Consider the following 21,452-nt stretch of genomic DNA (forward strand, 5'->3'; position numbering starts at 1 on the left):
CAACAGAAGTCTTGCAGTGAGCACTCTACCTAAGATTTATTTAACGCCTTATAAACACTACTCACTGGAGAAATAGAAATGAAAAGGGCTCTTAAGGAACCAGTGTTCTGGTGGGGAAGATGGATGAGTAGACGGTGACCATAAGTGGGGAAAAAACTAGGTGGGGGGTCTGTGCAGGATTTGGGGGAGGGGGTGCCAGTCACTGCCTTGGGTGAGGAGAAGAAAGATGCTAATGGATGGCTTTACCAAGGAGGGTAACACTCAAGTGATCTTGAAATAGAAGGATGCCATGCCTGTGAGGGTGAGGAGAGCATTCCAGGCAGAACAGAAGAAATAGCGTTTGCAGAATCAGAGTGCTTGGCAGGCTCAGAGAGCTGGTGGTCCCCTACCATGGCTGGGATGAGGATGACGAGGACCACGGCAAAGAACAGCAGGGGGGTAGGAGCAGCTGGTTTTTTCCTACTCTCAGCCTCGAGAAAGTTGACGGAAGATAACTTGTAAATGCAGTCTTGATGTATTTATTTTCTTTTACTTTCAGCAGCCCAAAGGGAGCCTTCAGGCACATGACACTTCATCACTTCCCACGGTCATTATGAGAAACAAGTGTAAGTAGCTCAGCCCACCTCTCATAACTCCTTTTTGACTCTGGTTCAGGACTGAAACACACTTTTGTGATATTCATTTGTTAAGATTTGAATACCTATGTTGTGACAAGTTAGAGAAGGTTGCGGATTCATTGACCAGAAGCTTGACCATCAAACTCTCTTAGAAGGTTCTAGAATAGTGTGTGTGTTAGCTTAAAAGGCGGTGCCTCAGCCCTGTGTGTTTAAGCGAGTGACCCCTGTGCATTTCGAAATTCCTTTTCCATCAGTTGACAATTAAACCTACTTTTTAGTGCCTTCAGAGTTGCGTCAAATAAGACATTGCTTATTAAACTTCGTGATAAACTGTTATATAAATAGTTCTTTTTTTTTTACCCCCAAGGGCTTCAAGTGGTACACAGAATTAAGTAAATCACACTCTCTCATTCACATCAAACTGCTTTACCAGTCTGTGCAAGGCTCCACTTTGAAAAGGGGAAAATATTAAGTAAAACAATTCTCCATTCCCTATCTCACTCTTTTCCCCTCCTTAGCACCCACTGTAGTATATTCAGTGTAAATTTTTTTCTAATCTGCCATGTCTTTAGACATAGTATACCTCTGAAATATCTCTTACTGTTTTGTGTGTTGAATTTAAATTAGATGATATGACTTTAGCTTATCCATTCTGCTGCTGCTTTTTCACTCAACATCATTTTGAGATCTGCACGTTATTGTATGTAAGCTATTATTTCATATTGCTGCGTGGTATTCTTTCATAAACATAGACCACATTTTAATTATCAGTTCCCCCAAAGACAGGTATTTGAGTTGTTTCCAGCTACTGCCATAAATAATGCAGTAATGAACATCACCTTAATTAACTCTTCGGGAACCTGTGTGAGACTTACCCCGAGGCAGTGTTTTTCAAAGTGTAGTTCCTGGATCAGTTAGAAGTGCAAATTCCTGGGCCCTACCCAGACCTGCTCCATCAGAAATTCCAGAGGTGGAGCCCAAGGATCTGTGTTTTAATAGACCCTCCAGGGGATGGTGCGGCCCACACTCCAGCGTGAGCACCACTCCTCCCTGCCTGTTGGTCCTGCGTGCCTCCCAGCGGCTCCATCAGGAGCGGCCATGCAGTCCGCACTTCCCCGGAGGGTGTGCGGTCCCTTTAAACAGAAGTCCACCTATCACCAGTCCTTGCATAGAGACTGGAAGAAAAGTTTTACCAGACTGTCACCTGCTTGAAGCCCATTTTAACACCTTTTACAAGTGCAGTCTTCCGTAAAATGTTTTGTCTGTGACATTACTCCTTGTTTCAGAAACCTGTTTCCTTTCAAATCAGATAAAATAACATCCTTCCAAAAAAAATACTGTTGCATTACCTCTGACCCCCATGTGTTTTCTTATTCTTATTTCACCCCACTGAGCCAGCACAGTGGGAAGAGCACAGGTTGTGGATTCAAGTTACGGGTTTGAGTCCCAGCCCCCCACTTAACAGCTGGGTATCCCTGGACATGTCCTAAATCGCCCTGTGCCTCGTCTCCCTCCTCTCTGAAAGGATGATAATATATATCAGCAGGTGGTACCAGGTTTAAATGAGATGCTACCTAGGAAGTACGTAGGAGTAGGCCTCTTAAATCCGCCAGCCCTTCCATCACAAATAAGGATGCTGAGGCCCAGAGATACTAAGCAGCTTACCTGAGTGGAGTAGATTGGTTTCAAACAAGGGAAACCTATTATTTTCACCCCCCACCACCGTGTGCTGCTTTTTAGACACAAGTTGTTCTTTATAATTTCCAGGGCTCTGCATTGCATCATTCTGTTCTGCTTCTCCAGCCGTTTCACTGATCCCTTATATGTATCTCCCCTGCTTCCTCCTCTTGTTGCCTCCCTTCCATACGAGCACTGCGAGTATTTCTGCCTTCCTTCCTACACTCCTGCTCTTTTCCTTATGACCTACCCACTGCCTTCTTGTTCTTCAAGAACCAGAGTTTTTTCCTCCACCAGATTTTCTCTGCTCATTGACCTCCCTTCTGACACACTGAGGGTGTGCTCCAGGCTCTCGAATGTTTACGCATCTTCTCTTTCGTACCAGTTGCCCTTCTTCTCTGTTGTGGGGCAGGGCCCGTGTCTCGTGCTTCCTGCAGGAAGGGTCTGGTCATGTCGTGCTATGGCATGTTTCTGGTGCTTATTATATCAACATCTTCTAAATAGAATTTAAATTGGAAATTATTGGTTTCATGAATTTTATCAAGTCAGAAGCATCCTGAAATACTATGCAGTCATAACAGCCACCCCAGTTGTGTTTCCTTCAGCTCCTGACGTGCCTGAGGATGAGCAGATAATGCAGCTCGTGTCTGGGACATGAGCTCAGTTCCCAAGGAAGAATAATTTGCTACGCACTTGCCAGTGTGACTACTTTAGCATAAAAGTAGAGCTCCAGTTCCCTCTTTGGTCACATTCAAGAGAGATACACAGTCTGAGGACAAGTTAGCTATGTGATGTTAAACAGGTGTTGCATTTTCCTCATCTGTAAATTAAAGGAGTTAGCCAAAATCTGTGCTCTCAGACACTGTGCAGAAGGATCACTTGGGGAGCTGGTAAAATCAGTGTGGACTCCCAGGTCCCACCCCCAGAGGACAGGGAGGGCTGGGGACTGGCACATCCAACAAGCCCTGCAGATGATCTTGGTAGGTTCTCCCAAAGAGCACTGGCTGCAGTGATTTCTGAGGCTCCTTTTGTCCTTAAAATTCTTTCAACTTTATTTTCTCTTATTTTGAATTAGTTTACATTTTTAAATCTGTGGTGCTTTCTCATTGCCTGATTTCCATGACACCCCACAGGTGACCACTTTTCTTAGTTTTGTATTTATCTTCTTCAACTTTCTTTAAAAAAACAAATATTAATTTGAATTATTTATTTGTTTTAAATATGGAAAATAGTCTGATGTTCACTTTGTTCTGCACCTTGATTCCGCCCCCCCCCCCCCAAATATATTATCCTGCAGATCTGTGTCAGTTCAGGGAGAGTGTCCTCATTTTTCTTCAAAGCTTCGTAGTGCCCAAGTATAGGGTGTACCATGATTTAGTAATTGATCTTCTTTTGATACTCAGTTTGTGTCATTTTCAGTCTTCTGCTTTTACCAGACTTAGCACTGAATAAGTTTGGACTTATGTCATTTCAAACAAACAAGTGTGTCTTGTAGAATAAACATATCCTACAATGGGATTGCTGGATCAAAAGGTACAGGCATTTACAGTCTCAATAGCTGTTGCCAGACTGCCCCCTGGGAGTCTTGGTACCCACTTATGCAGCCAGGGTAAATCTCTTTGAAAGCAGTTAGCTTCAGTTTGGCGGCTGTCAGGTGAATCAGGGCCATTGGGTGTAGACAGGTGACACATCAGTTGGCATCCTCTCTACCTTGCAGCCTCCCAGCCCAAGGAGCGTCCTCGGTCTGCAGTCCTCCTGGCTGATGAGACCTCTGCCGCCCCCATGTTTGCTAATCGACGGTCCCAGCAGAGTGTCTCGCTCTCCAAAAGCGTCTCCATACAGAACATTGCTGGGTAAGTGGGGACATAAAAATCGCCCAGGTGACAGAAGCATAATAATTTAACAAAAAGGTTCTTGGAGGAAAAGCGTATAACCTGATGGACTGGCGCACAGCCGGGTGTTCCGCGCGTGGGGAGCCGGACGAGGACCATGTTCTCCTGCAGCCTCGGGATCGCCCCCTGTAACAGGATCCCTCCCAAACCCCATTCTCAGGCCGGTTCTTCTCCGCTTCTGTACATGATCAGCCCTGCTTGTAAAGAACCTGCATCCTAAGAGGAGTATTTTTAGATCCAGATAAGAAGTAGAAATAGGAAAAAAAAAAGATGATTTAATTCTGAATTTTGGATTGCAGCCAGCCACTCATGTTTTCAGATGTCACACTTCACTGCTGGTCAGAGGAACCTGGAGGGTGGGAGGTTTTTTGGGGGTTTTTTTGGTTTTGGTTCCCCTCCCCACCCCACTCTTTTCCATTCTTGCCTCTTGACTCTTAAGTCACGGGAGTGAGTAACGAGTCAGTTATTACAGTGGGCTCCCGGTCACTCATCTGCACTGAGTTCCTTTTGCAGCCCCTACAGAAAGTTGCTGTGGCCCCTGACTGTTCAGGCCTCGGCTGTCTGCGGTGAGCACAGGGGTGATTATGATGTTGCTGGCTGTTTTGAGTAAGATGCTTGCTTTCCCATCAAGTAAAGAAGTCATCTCAAATGTAGGACTCAAAACATCTCTTGCAGCTTTCTTAACCTAGCCTGGAGGAAAATTCCCAACTGAAGGATGCAGATCTCCTTTTGTCCGTATTTCCTAACTTCTGTGCTGGCTAATGTTTCCTCCCCTTTTAAAAAAAAATTTTTTTTCAGGTATTTTTATATTCTTTTGTCTTTGTATTGTAATTACCCAAAGGCCTTCTTTTCAGAGTTGTTAATAAAATCTTTTAGTATTATGCCTTTGAAAGTTGGCCTTTAAATAAAATTTAGTTTCAGATGACTCTGGCTCACTCACTGTGTTGTACCACGAATAGTTACTGGTGCCCACTGTGCTAGTTGGTGAGTTGGGGTTGAGAAAGTCCAAAGAAGACAGTTTAATATAAGTGCTTGGTTTATAGTTATGTAGGCAACATGGGGGGAAAGTGTGGTGGTTAGACATGAATTTCAAACAGAGAAATCTCTTATATAATTCGTCCGAGGTCTGAAGGAAGAGCTTTCTCCTTGCTGCCTATCATTAAAAAACAAAACAAAGCCCAAGGCCCAGAAAGTTCACATTTGCAATGATGCTAAATGCCTCCAGGCCTCCTTAATGGTTCGTGTTGCACGTTACTGGGTTCCTGACGTGAGGAATTTGTCTTCAGTCATTGTAGCGCTTACAGCCTGCTGTCACAGCATAGTTTTTCAGATCCTCACTTAAGTCCGCAAACCATGGCTTATCAGAATGCGTTTGCCTGTGTGTTTCTTTTGGTCCCCAGAGTTGGCAATGATGAGAACATATCAAACACCTGGAAATTCCTGTCTCATTCAACGGACTCACTAAATAAAATCAGCAAGGTCAATGAGTCAACAGAGTCCCTCACTGATGAAGGTAAGAGGAAGTTACGGCCTGTATTGCACGCACCTGTACAGACTCTGTGCCCGTGCCATTGCCCAGAATGCATGTGCTGACGGCATAGTGGTTTCTGCCTCTTCCTTACCCGTGTGAAGATTCTCTAAACTGTCTGTAAAGCTTCAAATGCTTTATAATGAGCTGGTGATCACACTTGCCCAGTTGTTAGATAGTTGTCCACTGAAGGATGCCGTTGATTTTAATGTGGTCACACTCCAGTACAAAGGCTCTTTCTTCCCCTAGCCTTCTATGAACATTCAGTTCCCAGCTCTTTGGCGCAGTTGTAAGCCTATTCTCTTAAACAGATAGAGTCACCAGGACTCTTACTGCTTCACATAGGAATCATGTCTTAATCACGTTTTATTTATGTGACATTTATCATCCTTAACCAAAGTCTTGAAGATAGAGTATGTCACTCCTGAACAGAACATTATCTTCTCTAGTGAAATACGCATTCTGTGAACATCCCCCATATGAGTGCTCTCGTGAAACTACACCCTGAGGAACGTCCAGTGTAGGTGTTTTAGAGATCACAGGTGCAAGATTCTGATACTGATTTTTTGGTATTTTGAGGAGTAGGTACAGACATGAATGAAGGACAGCTAATGGGAGACTTGGAGATTGAGTCCAAACAGCTGGAGGCAGAGTCCTGGAGTCAAATAGTGGACAGCAAGTTTCTGAAACAGCAAAAGAAAGACGTGGTCAAACGGCAAGAAGTGATTTATGGTGAGACTGCTCATTTGCTCTGTTAATACTTGATTTGCTTTATCTGGCATTATTTATCAGGTGGTTTATTGGGTTGTGGAAAGTCAATTTTCAAGTATGTAGCATCTCAAAGATTTTCTTCAAAAACTTTGAGGAGAGAGGAGGATATAGGTCAGTGGTAGAGTACATGCTTAGGTCCTGGGTTCAGTCCCCAGTACCGCCATTAAAAAAATAAAAATAAATAATAATATTTAAATAAATAAAAAACAAACAAATAAACCAAACCTCCACTCCCCCCTAAAAAAAAAAAACACACTTTGAGGTATAGACATGGTCTTATTTCTGTCTTTTTCTCTCTCTTCGAAATTGTTTTCTTCAGTTTTATTTCACGTTGTGTTTAATCCGAGTGCTTATCTATGCAGCAGTCCTAGAAGGAGCTCCCTAGTGACAGTGCAGTTTAACTCCCCAGCTACCCTAGAAACTAGACTAAACACAAGTCTTTTCTGGGATATGGGAACACAGTAAATTATGAAAGGTTTGGAATCCAGTGAAGACCACTCTGGAAACCGCCATTTAAGTGTGATGGAATCCAGTGTGCCTGTCAGCAAATAGCGTGAGGTCGGGTGAAAAACAGAGGAATAAGATGAAAACAGGTCAGGGAAAAGACGGTTGCTGACCCAGTTTTAAAGTTTAAACTGGGCTCTAAATATCCTTAACACAAAAGTTGGGCTCTTAACAGCAGCAGACGCGTGAGAACCCTCCAGGAGAGCATTCCTGACCGTTAGGCTTTGCCCCTGCTCCAGAGCTGATGCAGACGGAGTTCCACCACCTCCGCACACTCAAGATCATGAGTGACGTGTACAGCCGGGGCATGATGACGGACCTGCTCTTTGAGCAGCAGATGGTGGAGAAGCTGTTCCCCTGCTTGGACGAGCTGATCAGTATCCACAGCCAGTTCTTTCAGAGGATCCTGGAGCGGAAGAAGGACTCTCTGGTGGACAAAAGCGAAAAGAACTTTCTCATCAAGAGGATTGGAGATGTGCTTGTGCATCAGGTAAGCAGTGGAAGGGTCTCTTCTCACACACACCTGGGGAAAGCGGAGCTTTGGGGCCCCCGAGCTGTGGTTCACATCCCAGCTCTGCCGTTTGTTCTCTGTAAGCTTAGGCAAGTAATTCAGTCTCTCCAGTCCTCCGTTTCCTTTTCTGTAGATGAGGACAGTAGACTTTCTTTTTTAATGCTGTAAATGTAAAAGTTAAAAAGAACATATATGTAATAGACTTTAATTTTTAATGATGTTTTTAAAAAGTAAAAGAAACACATACACGAAGTACCTCGCATATATGGTAGACACTCAGTAGAAGTCAGGTTTTCTTTCTCAGAGCCTGCGCCACCATCAGAGGTAGTGTAGTTTAAGAAATCAAAAAATATTTGTTGAAAGTCTCAACTTCTTCTTATGCCTCAAATCAAAAGGAATTCATTTATCTAAAAACCACCTGAGCCTAAGAAGTTGACAGGAAATCATCTATAAAATAATTCATAAAATATCTCTTGCTAATATTTCCATCAAAGTGTGTTATGGTTTCAATCCTACATCAGAAAAAATTTGGCTAAAAATTATTTTGATACTTTCAGATGTATATGTCATAGGCAGTTTTTAATGTTTATTTTTAAAGTGTTCTTTTTGGAAAAAAAAATCTTTTTTTTTTTTTTTTTTTTTTGCTAGTATAACCTTAGCAGGCAGAGGGGCATAACCTCACATCTGACTACGTCCTTTTCACCAGCAAAGCTCTGCCTCATTGTAGAAGCAGAGACTTAACATGCTGGAATGTTTGCCTGAGAATTGGAAATTCTGCCCTCCCCTTGTATTCATGAGCCTGTGCCCCTCAAGTGTCTATTGGGCATTTACTCTACCGTGTGAAACCAAAAGGTACATGTAGTTTAGACCTCAGCCCTGTGGAACTCACATTCTAGGAGTGAAAATAGGCGTGTTATGAAATAAATGCAGATGCATTATAAATCAATAAAAAATGTTAAGTAAAAAAAATGCAAATTCAGTCTGGTGGACGCTTTTACACTGACAAGGCCTCAGAGTGGGAGCGGCCAGCTCTCCAAGTGAGGACCCTCCCTGCCCAAATGTCCCCTCTCCTGCCCTTTTCCGTGTCTCTCCCTCTGCCCGTCTGCCCTCAGACCTGCACAGGTTACTCATGTAGCCTTGACTTGTGCTGTTTGTAGCCCCTTGTGTTTGTGCACGTGCTCTAGTAAGACCCTGACAGTAGGATTCATGTCTTAGCCCCATGGTGTCCATTTGTTGGTTCTGAGTGTCCAAGCTCAAATCACCCTTATAGGGCACGTGTGATGGCAGCAGATCACTTTAAGTCTCTCTGCCTCAGCTCCTCCTGTGACAAAGGGGAAGAGCAAAGGCTACACTGAACGTTTTTCCAAGTTCTCTAGAAAGGATCAATTTGTGTTGTCTCCAGAGACTGTTAGTACAGCAGAAATCTACACATAACCTGTGTCACAGGGCCCATGTACAGAAGCTCTCAGGTTTACCCCAAAGTGCACGTATCTTCAGATAAACCATTGAGATTACACATATTTGGGAGTGATTTAAGGGTCACAGAGAATTGTTAGGACTGCTGAACCAAGGTAAGGAGGATAAACATATCCCCAGGTAATGAGAGCTGGTTCTAATGTCTAATCATGAAGAACTTGTAGTGAGTTTCCTTATTTTATTACTATGTTGATAAGTGGAAGTTAGAACACATTTTGCATTTCTTATGTGTACAGTATATAACAGATATACCTGTATTATTTTTAATATAGGTGATGGCTTTGTTGAAATATTCATATGCCATATGATACACATTTAAAGTGTGCAGTTCAGTGTTTTTCAGTATATTCATGGAGTTGTGCGGCCATTACCACCATCACTTAGAGAAAATTTTTATCATCATCACCTCCACCAACTTCCCCAGTCCTAGGCGGAAGCTAATCTACTTTCTCTGTTGATTTGCCTATTCTGGACAGTTTATGTAAATGGAATAAAACAGTATGTTGTCCTTTGTGATTTGCTATTTTCATTCACACGCATCTACCACATTTTATTTATCCGTTTGTCCTTTGGTGGACACTGGGGCTGTTGTGAGGAAGCTGCTGTGAACATTCGTGTGCATATTTTTGTGTGGACTCCTGTTTTTATGTCAAGGAGTGGAATTGCTGGATCATATGGTAACTCTGTATTTAACTTTTTGAAAAAATGCCCGACTGTTTTCCAAAGCTCCTGCACCATTTTAATTTTGGGGGGAAATTTATGAGAAAGCTGTCTTGAGTTTTACAAATAGCCTGGAAACTTTGTACAAAATGATAACATGAGTTTCACACCCTGAGTCACGGCATGATTTCTGTTCTCTTTCCTCTGCAGTTTTCAGGTGAAAATGCAGAACGGTTAAAGAAGACGTACGGCAAGTTCTGCGGGCAACACAACCAGTCTGTCAACTACTTCAAAGACCTTTACACCAAGGATAAGCGTTTTCAGGCCTTCATGAAGGTATCTATGTGAAACGTGAAAATCCCCATCGTTGTCCAGAGTGCTGTGTCACCATCAGTTTTAGCTAGAGGCTTCTCCCCCGGGTGGTTCCTGACACTTGGTTTCCTCCCTTGCAGAAGAAGATGAGCAGTTCCATCGTCCGGAGGCTTGGAGTCCCCGAGTGCATATTGCTTGTAACCCAGCGGATCACCAAATACCCAGTTTTGTTCCAAAGGATATTGCAGTGTACCAAAGGTGGGTCTCTTTTCTGACTCAGTCTTGTTCGCCAGCGGCCTGTTTTCTGTATGTCCAGCAGCACTAGGGAGCCCACAGAAGAACTCTTCCATGTCTAGTTTGACTAAAAGAGATCCTGTGGTTGCATTAAGGATTCGGTAAAACAAAAACATAAATAAAAAACTCGTTGCTCCTCTCCCTCCCTAAGAGGATTGGGTTCTTCTGCTTTAGAGCATAGCATGTAATTGCATGTTACCTGTCACACTGAAACGTCTTAACTGTTCAGAATCAGACTGTGACAGAGCGAGGAGTGGGCACGTGACCTTTGACCTGACAGCATGCTCACAAAGGGAGAAGAATGACGTGGAGAAGGAAGGCAGGGTTCCGCATTGTCTGAAAGGATCCGTTAAAAGCAGAGTGATTCTTCTCTTCTCAGACAGCACAGTGGAGCAGGAAGACCTGGCTCAGTGCCTGGGCCTGGTGAAGGACGTGATTGGCGCTGTGAACAGCAAAGTGGCAAGTTACGAGAAGAAAGTCCGTCTCAGTGAGATCTACACAAAGACAGACAGCAAGTCGATCATGAGGATGAAGAGCGGTCAGATGTTCGCCAAGGAGGATCTGAAGCGGAAGAAGCTTGTGCGGGATGGAAGCGTGTCTCTGAAGAGCACCACGGGGAGGTTGAAAGGTAAGGCTCACTTTTGTCTGGGTCTCAGTGTGTGCCCGAGGGGAGCAGGCGGAATCCGAGTGTATCTGCTTAGAAATTCACCGCCAGGCCGCTCCTGGGGACCTGGGTCCAAACATCACACAGGAGCAGCAGTCGTTCACTTGCTCCTAATCTGTCAGGAGGGACTGGTTTGAGATGGCTTGCAAAACCATATAAAATATAATAAAGGTAACAAGAAAATGATGCAGTCGGGAAATGAAAAAATATAAAAAACAAAGCAAAGGGTAAGATTAATACAAAAAGGAAAGCTGTTTTGGAAGGCGTGCTCCCCTACGAGAGATGGACAAGAAATTCGGGTCTGGAGTCTGGCAAAACAGTTGCCAGGAGGGAAGAACACCCGTTGGTTACACAGTTCCTAGGGTCTCTGAGATTAAAAATCCATCATGCGTTCTGAAGAAATGTTAGAGGAATTTTCAGCCCCTGAGACCTTAGAGAAACGTAAGTTTAACTCACATCAACTAGATTTATTACTAAACCTTGTTGTTCATATCTTTTATCTTTCTCTAAGCAAAAGAGATCATAAAAGATACTCATCCGCATTCGGTTTTAGTCTTTTACTTTTAAATGATGAGCTCCATCAATTTAAGGAAGTTAGGAGGTTTGTTAATTCATCTGTACACCTGGTGGTGTTTTAAATCATTATTTTCATCAAACCTGTATTCTCTGGGCCTGTATGGTAACTCCAACCGCACCAGTAGCCTTGAGCATCCCAGCCTGCCTCCTGGCCTCAGTGAGCTAAGCACACAAAGCCCCACTGGCATAAAGCCCACGTAAGTGAAGTGTGTGCTGCTGCCGCCTCCGAGGGGTGCGTCCTGCTGAGGTTACTGCTGTCAGAACTCCCAGGAGTCCTTAGCTAGAGCCTCACCATGCTGATACCAAACAGTGAAGAAGTCCCAGGCAGTCTGCTCGGCTCAGAGGTGAATGAAGCAGGATCAGCGTGAGGAGACTTGCAAGGATGGTCTTGCTCTCGCAGTTGATCCTGGGTGCTGGAATGGAGGCATGAACTCAGGATGGGGAGAAGGGGTGAGAAGCGGCATTTGAGTTAAGTCTGGAAGGATAAGGAGGGAGCCAGGCAGAAGGGAGGAGTAAGCCTGGAAACATGGAGTTGAGGGGTCTGGGACATCAGGAAGGGGGGACAGTCGGGGCTCAGGCAGGCAGCAGAGTGAGGCAGGGAGGACTGGCAGGAAATAAGGCTGAAGAATCGGCTGAGGGTCAGGTTGGAGCAGGTGCGTACTCCAGACTAAGGGGCTGACAGCAGTAGTGGTGATGGGAGCAGGCAAAGAATGTGTTCAGAATCAAGGGCTTTAGAAGGAAAGGGATGAATTAGAGTGTGTGTAAGACAGCCGCAGGGGCTTTGGAGAGTCTGTAGGAGGGAGGAGAGACTGGGGACTGAAACCTGGGGGAGCAGCTGTTGGAGGGCCTCAGGGAAGGGTGCACTGGGCAGGGTCATTTCAGACAAAAGAAATACCCCTTCCTGCCACCAACCAGCTGGGTGTCTCACTGCTCCAGGATGAGCTCCATGATCCCTGAGGCTCCTTCCTTCCAGCCCTAATACTGTGTGATGTTCAGAGTCCCACAGTGGAGGCTCTGACCACACTGCTGTTTCGAGGCCGTCTTCGAGGCAGGCTGGCGGTTGAGAAACGCCTGCCCTCTCTTGGAAGGGTGGGTTTCCTAGAGCTGCTGCTGCCCCGAGCCAGCGCTGTGTTCTTTCTTACACAGCAGTTTGTTTATTCATTCCCAAAATAAAAACTAATAGATCCCAGCTGTTGGAATAAAGTTGTGGTCAAACCAATGGCAAAAGGATAGGTTTTCTGGCCTGAAAAGTCTCCAGTGGAGAGAGGAGTTGGTGTTTAGTCATTTCACCCCCTGAGTGAGCTCATGCAGAGAACAGCCAGTACTGTGTTGGGTAACCTTTGAAAGGGGTGAGATTGTTTTTCTCTGATCCACTGACACTGATCCTATAAACTTCAGGATCCAACAAAGTTGAAACTTGTGTTTTAGAACTTTTGGAGGGGGGGCAGTCACCTGAACTATTTAAAAATAAACTTGAAAAAAAAACTTGTCAAAACTAATGGTAGTGCATGGAAAATTACTGTGGTCCAGGCTGAAAAACTAGACCTCCCTAGGAATCAGACATCCTTGCTTCTGTTTTCTCCATGGCTTTGCAATGAATTACACAGAGAGGGGACCCCAGTTGTGGCAGAAGTGATTGAAAAGACTAGAAGGGGCCTGACCCCCTGGGAGGAGGCTACATAAGTGAGTTCCACTCTTTCCCCAAGGAGTGGTAGGCTCCCCTTCCCAGAGTAAAGGTGATTCACAGGGCTGGTCTGTTGGATTTCCAGGAATGTCACATTGTGTCCTGAAAGGAATAATGGAAAATGTCACTGCATGCTCCAAGAGAATTAGAGCAAGAGTTGGTGACATTCTTTTGAGTCCTGGATCCAACTGGAGATGTTAACTTGGTTTTTGTTTTGTTTTAATTGAGAAGAGAAGGCTGTTTCCATGGAGCAGAAAGGTTGAGGTCGACTGTGATGTGTTGGAGCTGAGGACAGAGTCACTGTTGTCACGTGTACCTGTGAGATCAGTGGGCGTTGTCAAGCCGTTCTTGTCCTCCTGGGCGTGTGGAAGAAGCCTGCTTTTCCTTAGACTCAGAAATGTTTATATCACCTTCTGGCAGCTTTCCTGTCTGCTGTTCCACGCCTGTCCCATTACTATGATCAGAAGTTGAGAAATATTATGACCTGGGATTTTGTGGGATATGTTGCTGTTTAACATCTGTTAAAATCCTGCTTTGCAACTTTAAAGTATTTTATTTTTAAAAATCTTGCATTACGGGGAGGGTATAGCTCAAGCGTTAGAGCGCATGCTTAGAGTGCACAGGGTCCTGGGTTCAATCCCCAGTACCTTCTCTAAAAATAAAGAAAGAAACCTAATTACCACCCCCCCCCCCCGGCTTGAAAAAGGAAAAAGAATCTTGCCTTATGGGATATATCTTTCCAGCACTAAGCGCTCAAACCTTCCCATTTGAAAACGCTGCTAGAAATCCAATGACCAGATGTGGGTCCTGCAGAAATATCCAGTCCTTGCCTCGGAGGAGTGTGGTCTCCATCCATTGTGCTCTGTGGGCGTACTGCTGAGTTGTCCTAAGAAAGTGCCCCAAAGGTGCTTAGCTGTGCCGTGGTCATTGTTCTCTCTTCCCTTCCCCCACTTTACAGAGGTTCAAGCGGTCCTGCTCACTGACATTTTAGTTTTCCTTCAAGAAAAAGACCAGAAATACGTCTTTGCATCATTGGTAAGCTGGATTAATTGCTCATCTGTGTGTGTGACTGACAGTATTCAGAGCAGCAAGGGGAGGTGCGGAGTGTAGCACTGCTCCCCCGTGAAAACTGACTGGCTCAGGACAGATGTCTCTGAGTCATTTCTCACACACCCTGGCAATTCTCTGCCCACCTCCTCCCAACCCCGCATTATTTGTTCCTTCGTAATCCCTTTGAGAGCCTTGGCCATTTGCTCTAAAAAGAAGCCTGTCACTGGAGTATTTCTCACACATTCTGTCTTATAAGTCATACAAATTTGTAACATTGCCAACCAGATTCTGACAAGCCTGAAAGGGACTCATTGCTCGATGCTTCATAGCCTCAAAGTCTCATTTCCTTTTTGGAAATCTTTTTCTGTTTGATAAAATGTAAGTGAAATAACAAGCTCTTTCTTTTTCTCCTAAATTTGCCCTTTTTTGTTAAGCCATATGCTTTCACAAGGCGCCCAGTCTTACCTTAGATGGAAGTTGTCCTTCAGAGTTAGAATATTGCATCCATGTCTTCTATCTGCCCTCTCCCCTTTTTCCAGGACCAGAAATCGACAGTGATCTCTTTAAAGAAGCTGATTGTAAGAGAAGTGGCTCATGAGGAGAAAGGTTTATTCCTGATCAGTATGGGGACAAAAGATCCGGAGATGGTGGAAGTCCATGCCAGCTCCAAAGAGGAGCGGAACAGCTGGATCCAGATCATCCAGGACACGATCAACACCCTGTGAGTCAGACACCCCGGCCCCCCCGCCCCGCCTCCTGGTGCCTCTGTGGTTTCAGAAGGGAACGGGCAGCCTGCAGAGTAATCGACATCTGAGGAACATTTGCTTCTGTTTTGGCCGTTTTAGGAACAGAGACGAAGATGAGGGAATTCCCAGTGAGAATGAGGAAGAAAAGAAAATGCTGGACACCAGAGCCCGGGAGCTGAAAGGTAAAGCTGGTGGGAGGGGTTCAGACCCCTCACTGCCTGTCAGGCATCGGTGGCCACGGAGGGGGCCCCTGCTGCTCCTCGGCTCCAGGCTGTCCCGGCGGCACTGGAAACAGAAGAGAAAACAAACCTGAGCCGGCACAGGTCCCAGTGAGAAAACGGCTGTAGGAACGTGTCCGATGCTAGATCAGGGACATCGATTCTCTTGTCTCGGTATCAGTGTCCTTGGACCCTGGTGACATTCTTTCTACTTTATCACGGAAGAATTTGCCAGAATTCACGGTCACATCTAAGGTTAAAACAAAAAGGAGAGAAAAGTACTTGAGGAAAAGAATTTTCCAGTTAGTCTGTTTATCACTGTGCCGCACGGCATGTTCCAAATGCGTTACGAGGTAATTTGGGAGAGGTGTGCTTATGGGTTGTGTTTGACTACTGTTTGTTGCGGCCTTTCATGTAGTCTTATCAGCATCCTGGCAAGATGTGTACTCTAACCCCATTGTGCAGGTGAGAAAGCTGAGGCCCGCGAAGGCTGGGCAGCCGAGGGTCACATGCATAGTTCATGGTGGAGCCAGGACCCTGCTCCCTGTCTTCTGAATGCCGGGGCCGAGCGCTCTCCCCTCCTTGCCCGTGCTCACTGAACGTTCTGAAGTAAAGACGCATGTGCTTTAGGCGGAAATGAGGCCCAGAGTCAAATAGGTGTAAGCACCCAAGGAGTATAGTTAGTCCTTCAAGCTGGGAAAGATGGTAACATTCTGTGTCAGTGAGGAGAAGAAAAAAAAATGATGGACAGAGCTAGACTGGTGCTAGCATCACATCAAATTTCCTGGCCTGTGACTAGGACGGCAGAGAGGAGTACTTCCTTCTTGTAACATGTGCAAAGCACCTGGCCCGGCCTGATACTAGGTGCTGGGGGTGCAGAGTCCTGAAACAAAGTCCCTGCCATCTGGAGGCCCGCACTCCGGTGAGGGAGACACATGTAAATGACAGGCCACCTAGGCCATGGGCACACGTGAAGTGTCTGGGACCCACGAAGCCCGCCTGCGGTTAAGTCTCAGAGAAGCTGACACAGGAGCTCTGTCTGGAAAAACTGACCTCCAGATGAAGAACAGTTAGGTGAAAAGTGAAAGAGGACTTGGCACATTTGCCAGGGAGTGGCGTGTTTGGTGTGTCTGGAGAGTCAGGGCTGAGGGATGGGAGATTTAGCCAGGAAGACACCAGGTCTTAAAAGGCAACAAGGGAATGACATGATTTTTTTTTTTTTTAGCAAAATTTAAACTTACATTTTAAAAAAATTGGTAATGAAGCGAGTTGGGAGAATTGTTTGGGGGTTTGGGGGACCCCACTGAGGAAACTGGAAAAACCAGTTGGGAGATTCTTGGAAAAGTCTGGTGAGAATTGGGTTGGAGGAGGGATGGATGTGGGTAAGAAATAAGGAACTTCCATGGATGGTGGGGCAGGTGGAGACAAAACGTCTCCCCAGTGTCCAGCTTGGGCAATGGGGGGATGAAGCTGATGGGGACTGAGGAAGAGATGAGAGGCTATAGGGAGTCAGTGGGGCAGCAGGAATGGAGAACAGAGCTTTCTGACCTGCAGAGAGCAAGGCATCCAAGTGGAGATGGCCACTTGACAGTGGGACTCAAGATCTGGTGCTCAGAAAAGTGGATGGGGCTTGGGGTGCTTTCTGTGTACCAACACATAGGGAGTAACTGAGGCCATGGGAGTGAATAAGGTCCCTGAGAGGAAGGTGTGTCAGGTATAGAAGGCAGCCCAAGATGGAGCCGAGGTGGATCCTGGCGGGGGACCCTGATACTCCCTGCAGAGGGCAGGTCTGTAAAGTGCCCAGGGAAGGAGTGGTAGGAAGGAGAGAACCAGCAGTGTCCTCAAAGGGAATGTGCTGGGGGGTGTGGGTGTGGGCAGTTTCAGAAGGAGGGAGGAGTCATCCATGCTGGAGAAGATGAGATAAAAGACATCATCAGATTCAGTAGTGAAGAGTGAAAAGAGCAGGTGCAGAGTGATGGGCAAAAGCCACAGAAGAGTGTATGGGTTGAGAAATGAACAGGAGACAGGAGAGTGGAACAGAGTTCAGACTTGTATCAGAAATGCTGGCGTTTGCCTGGAGAGACCCTGGATAGTCTTCCAGGTAGAAAGTCCAGATTAGAAACTGGATACTGCCTCTGATGAAGAAGAAAGGGGGTGTTCCCTGTCCTCCCTTGCACTGCCACAAGGTGGCGCTCGTGTCTTAGTCGTCTCCTCACACCAAGCAGTCGAGTCACCAGACCTGTTGTCTGTCCACCTGCAGAACAACTTCAACAAAAGGACCAGCAGATCCTGCTCCTCCTGGAAGAGAAAGAGATGATTTTCCGGGACATGACTGAGTGCAGCAGCCCTATGCCAGAGGATGGCTCCCCAACTCACAGCTCTAGAATCCTCTTCCGCTCCAACACAGAGGAGGCTCTCAAAGGAGGACCTTTAATGAAAAGTGCAATAAATGAGGGTAATTGACACCAATAGTATCTACCACTTTTTCCTTTTTTGTTGTAAAACAAGGCACAAATAGAGAAAAGAGGCCAGAACATACTTTGCTTTAGCAAATTTTTATCAGGTGAGCATCCTGGTAACTACTACCAGGTCAAGAAATAAAATGTGGCCAGACCCCTAAAAGCCCTTCCAATGTCCTGTCCCCATCAAAGCTCTCTCCCTCCCTTCAAAAGGGAACAGGTATTGTGACTTACAGTAATCACTTAGGTTTCTTTATGGTTTTATGGCCAAGTGCCTATCCATACACACTGTGGTTTAGTCATGGCATAGGTTGTTGATATGGCTTTTAAGAGTCTTAATTTATAGTAAATTGAGTCTTAATTTACACCCACCCCACCATCCCTTTCTTTTCCACAAAAGTTACCCTTGAATAACCAGAGCTTTTTGACCTGTATGTTTCTCTTTGTGGATTTTATGGTCATCGTCTGAAGGTGATTAGTACTTTTAAAATATTATTACAGACTCATGAATTTAAATATATCTGATGGGCTTTCAAGTCGTTGCAATTCTTATCCTTATGAAAAGCTCAAAAGGTCCTCTCTTTGCCAGTGAGTGCCTCTGTTCGGCCTCTGAGTCCTTTCAGCGTGACCCCAGCAGTTGTTGAGAGCCTCTTTTCTCTTCGTATATTAAGGTGATCTGGTCCCGTCTTGTGATGATCTGCCCATATCTGGAATCAGCTGTTTTCCTAGATCCTCTGGCTTCTTTCAGTGGGAAATGATGTTTTAAGACCACAGTCTAAGTACTAGGGATGGTCACTGCTACTTGGGTTTTCGTTGTTACTAGGTTGGGCCTTTTCAGTGGACAGCTTGGGGGGAAATATATGTGTATGTGGCAACGAATTCATATTGGTATGTATTTTATGCAAATTGTGGGCTACAGTGTTTTTACTTAATTAACCTCTTCTGTATTACATCTGTATCTCCTCTCTTCCACGTTGTGAATCCTTGTTCTCAAGGATACATCATTGAAATAGAGTATCCTGTATTTCCACCCTGGCTTTGTCCTACCTTAATACACATCAGAATTACAGTACTAATACGACTCTCACTAAATATGATTTTTATAAGCTATTCTCATACCCCCTTTTTTTAACAGTTGTACTGTGTCTACACTGTCAACTTACAACCATCATACACGGCGCTGTCTCCTTTTTAGCCCTGACCCCATCGTCTTCATTCTGCAAGGACCACCACCAGTTTTTATGTCATGTCCCTCCAATCATGCGCCTTTTCTGAGATACCTACCAAAGAATAAGCTTCAGACATCCAGAATGACTGGAGGGACATGATGGGTTTTTCACATTTCAGAGATGTACTCTCAGATCACACCTTTCAGTGTTTTCCCTGTTTCCTTGCTTTGATTTTCTTCCTCAGGAACTCCCCCATCCGTGTGTTGGATTATCTTCGCCTGTCTTCAGTACTCGTTGCTTTTCCATAATACTCTTTGTATCTTTATCTTTTTAATGTTTAAATATTCCTCCTGTTTTCTTAAGTCATTTTCCTTTGGGTGTACTTGCTCTCATTTTCATAATTTGACTTTGTTGGTTTTCTGTTGCTCATTTTTATGTGAAATAAATTTCCTAAATTTTTAGGCTCAGATAGCCTTTTTCACTTCACTAGACTGTTCTGTTGTTTTCATCCAGCGTTTTTAGAAAATATTTAGAAAATATGATGGTTTGTCTTTGAAGATTCCCTGCCTCTGTTTCCTCCCTTATTCCACCTGGACCTCCTTTTTCCTTCATCTCTGTTGCTTGTCTCCTGCTCGGTGAGTTTTTGTTGTTTTGGTTTGTTTGTTTGATGTTTACTAGCTCACATTTAATAGATTAAGTTACTGTAAACAATTAACCTCAGATTTAATTATTTAAATTCCCTCAAGGATTTTAATCTACATTTACAAATTTAAAATATCTGACTTTCACAAGTTCTTCAAAAGCCTCCCAGGCCAATACTATAAGCCTAACGACCAAAATGTTCCTGTCCACCTAAGCAACTCCTATGAATCACATAAAGCAGAAGCAATAACACAGTGGATCAGGTCAGGACCGCTTACTTATACATTTAAATGCTCTTAGAAACTCAGTAAGATTCTCTTAAACCTTTTTAAGTCAAAGTCACAAGTCTAATATTAATTAACCATTTCAAATTAAAATCGATTCACCTCTCACTTTCTCCAGTACACCAGATTCTTTTAAATGTGTTAAACATCTTGAAAGAAAACATACAGAGATCATCGCAGCTAGCAAAAGGTAATCCTAAATTTAATACAAAATAATATTACTGGATTTTTTTTTTTCATTTTCATACTCTTTTTCATGAAAGGTTATTACAGGATACTGAACATAGTTCCCTGTGCTGTACAGAAGAAGCTTTGTTTCTTCTTGCTCAGTTTTTATTCCACTGTCAGCATCTCCTCCTTTCTGGGGGACACTGCTGCCCTGGAGGGGACCCCCAGGTGCTCAGATTTGAGAATTCAGATGTTTAGACTGCTCTAGCCCCTGACCTCAACATGGGAGGGGCAGAAGCCCTCCCCAGTTCTCAGATTGGCCCACCTTACTTTCTAGAGAACTCCTTTTGGCTGCTTTGGATCTGACTCCAGGAGCCATGCTCCTTTCAGTAAATTACTCTGCCTTCCCTGTGCCTTTTCAGATTTCCTAGATCTCAGGTAAATAAGGCTGAAGGTTTCATCTCTGCATTTCCAACTAAAACACATTTCTTGAGCCAAGAGCTTTCTCTGAGCAAAGGAAGTCACGTAGTCCCTTTGGAATTTTCTGATCAAGTTCCCTGTATGTATAATGTATTACCATGAGATTTTCTTTTTCCCATTGAAAGAGATGTCAGTTTTGTGTGTTTCCTTTCTTCCAGTGGAGATCCTTCAGGGTTTGGTGAGTGGAAGCCTGGGAGGCACACTTGGGCAGGCTGTCAGCAGCCCTGTTGAGCAAGAAGGCGTGGTCGGCCCTGTTTCCTTGCCCCGGAGAGCAGAGACCTTTGGAGGATTTGACAGCCATCAAATGAATGCTTCCAAAGGTCAGTGATTTTGAACTCATGGGCTTTATGGGCAGTCCTTAACCATCCCAGCTGAAAATGACCTGTTCTCCAGTAACGCCATCTCTTCTGTCCCAGTAAGTTGGTCAGTGTTTTCGTGAGATCCTGGTAAGTCTCTCGCTGCTCAAACACTCAGGAACCTCTTTCAGTGTCTCGTTCATTTTCTGTAATAAACCATATTTTCCTGGGGTCTCAGTTAAGCTATAACCAAAGGAGTAATAACACTTGCTTTTTCCTTTCTGCTTCTTGTTCTTCTGCATCAGTAAAATTATTAGTAATCACTTTGTTGCCACCAGGCGACTGTCCTCTTTTTTTGGCATTAACGGGATTCAGAACTATTCTGTCCCTAAGCTATATATATCGTATTTTCTTGGCTAATCTGTATCACAACTTTAAAAAAACAAAAAATAGAAACCTTGTTTGTTTGTTTTGTTTGTTTAGGAAGTGAGAAGGAAGAGGGCGACGACGGCCAAGACCTTAGGAGGACAGAATCGGACAGTGGCCTGAAAAAGGTATTTCTTTCTAAAATACACCAGGTCCTCCGTGGCACCTCCCTCTGAGTTCATAATCTTTGAAGTTAGTCCAGTTTGATTTTGTTTTGAATGCTGTTTTTGCTGTTTTTATTTGTTGCTTTGTTTTAAGAGGAAAGTATATCTTGAAGCAAATAGTACAATTAAGATCCCCACGTTCTTGACTGTTCGGCCTCTGTGGCTTCGGACACCGTGTTTACAT

At 44.5% G+C, this 21,452-nt stretch overlaps 1 protein-coding gene across 16 annotated transcripts in view; it reads left to right on the forward strand.

Moving 5' to 3' along the window:
* AKAP13 (A-kinase anchoring protein 13) overlaps positions 1 to 21,452 on the forward strand; it is a 291,739-nt gene that overhangs the window by 259,626 nt on the left and 10,661 nt on the right. For 9 of the 16 annotated variants that reach the window (XM_031440520.2, XM_064480556.1, XM_031440521.2 and 6 more), the window contains 15 exons: positions 539 to 605; positions 4,012 to 4,147; positions 5,587 to 5,699; positions 6,294 to 6,446; positions 7,229 to 7,479; positions 9,847 to 9,972; positions 10,089 to 10,206; positions 10,622 to 10,870; positions 14,125 to 14,201; positions 14,756 to 14,937; positions 15,062 to 15,144; positions 17,441 to 17,635; positions 19,853 to 19,924; positions 20,541 to 20,702; positions 21,162 to 21,232. In XM_031440520.2, coding sequence (XP_031296380.2) covers positions 539 to 605; positions 4,012 to 4,147; positions 5,587 to 5,699; positions 6,294 to 6,446; positions 7,229 to 7,479; positions 9,847 to 9,972; positions 10,089 to 10,206; positions 10,622 to 10,870; positions 14,125 to 14,201; positions 14,756 to 14,937; positions 15,062 to 15,144; positions 17,441 to 17,635; positions 19,853 to 19,924; positions 20,541 to 20,702; positions 21,162 to 21,232 — 2,055 coding nt within the window. The remainder of the gene's footprint in view (positions 1 to 538; positions 606 to 4,011; positions 4,148 to 5,586; positions 5,700 to 6,293; positions 6,447 to 7,228; positions 7,480 to 9,846; positions 9,973 to 10,088; positions 10,207 to 10,621; positions 10,871 to 14,124; positions 14,202 to 14,755; positions 14,938 to 15,061; positions 15,145 to 17,440; positions 17,636 to 19,852; positions 19,925 to 20,540; positions 20,703 to 21,161; positions 21,233 to 21,452) is intronic. The other 7 variants (XM_031440522.2, XM_031440523.2, XM_031440525.2 and 4 more) reach the window with 4 other exon arrangements.

This window comes from Camelus dromedarius, chromosome 29 (assembly GCF_036321535.1).
Source record: "Camelus dromedarius isolate mCamDro1 chromosome 29, mCamDro1.pat, whole genome shotgun sequence".
NCBI lineage: Eukaryota > Metazoa > Chordata > Mammalia > Artiodactyla > Camelidae > Camelus > Camelus dromedarius.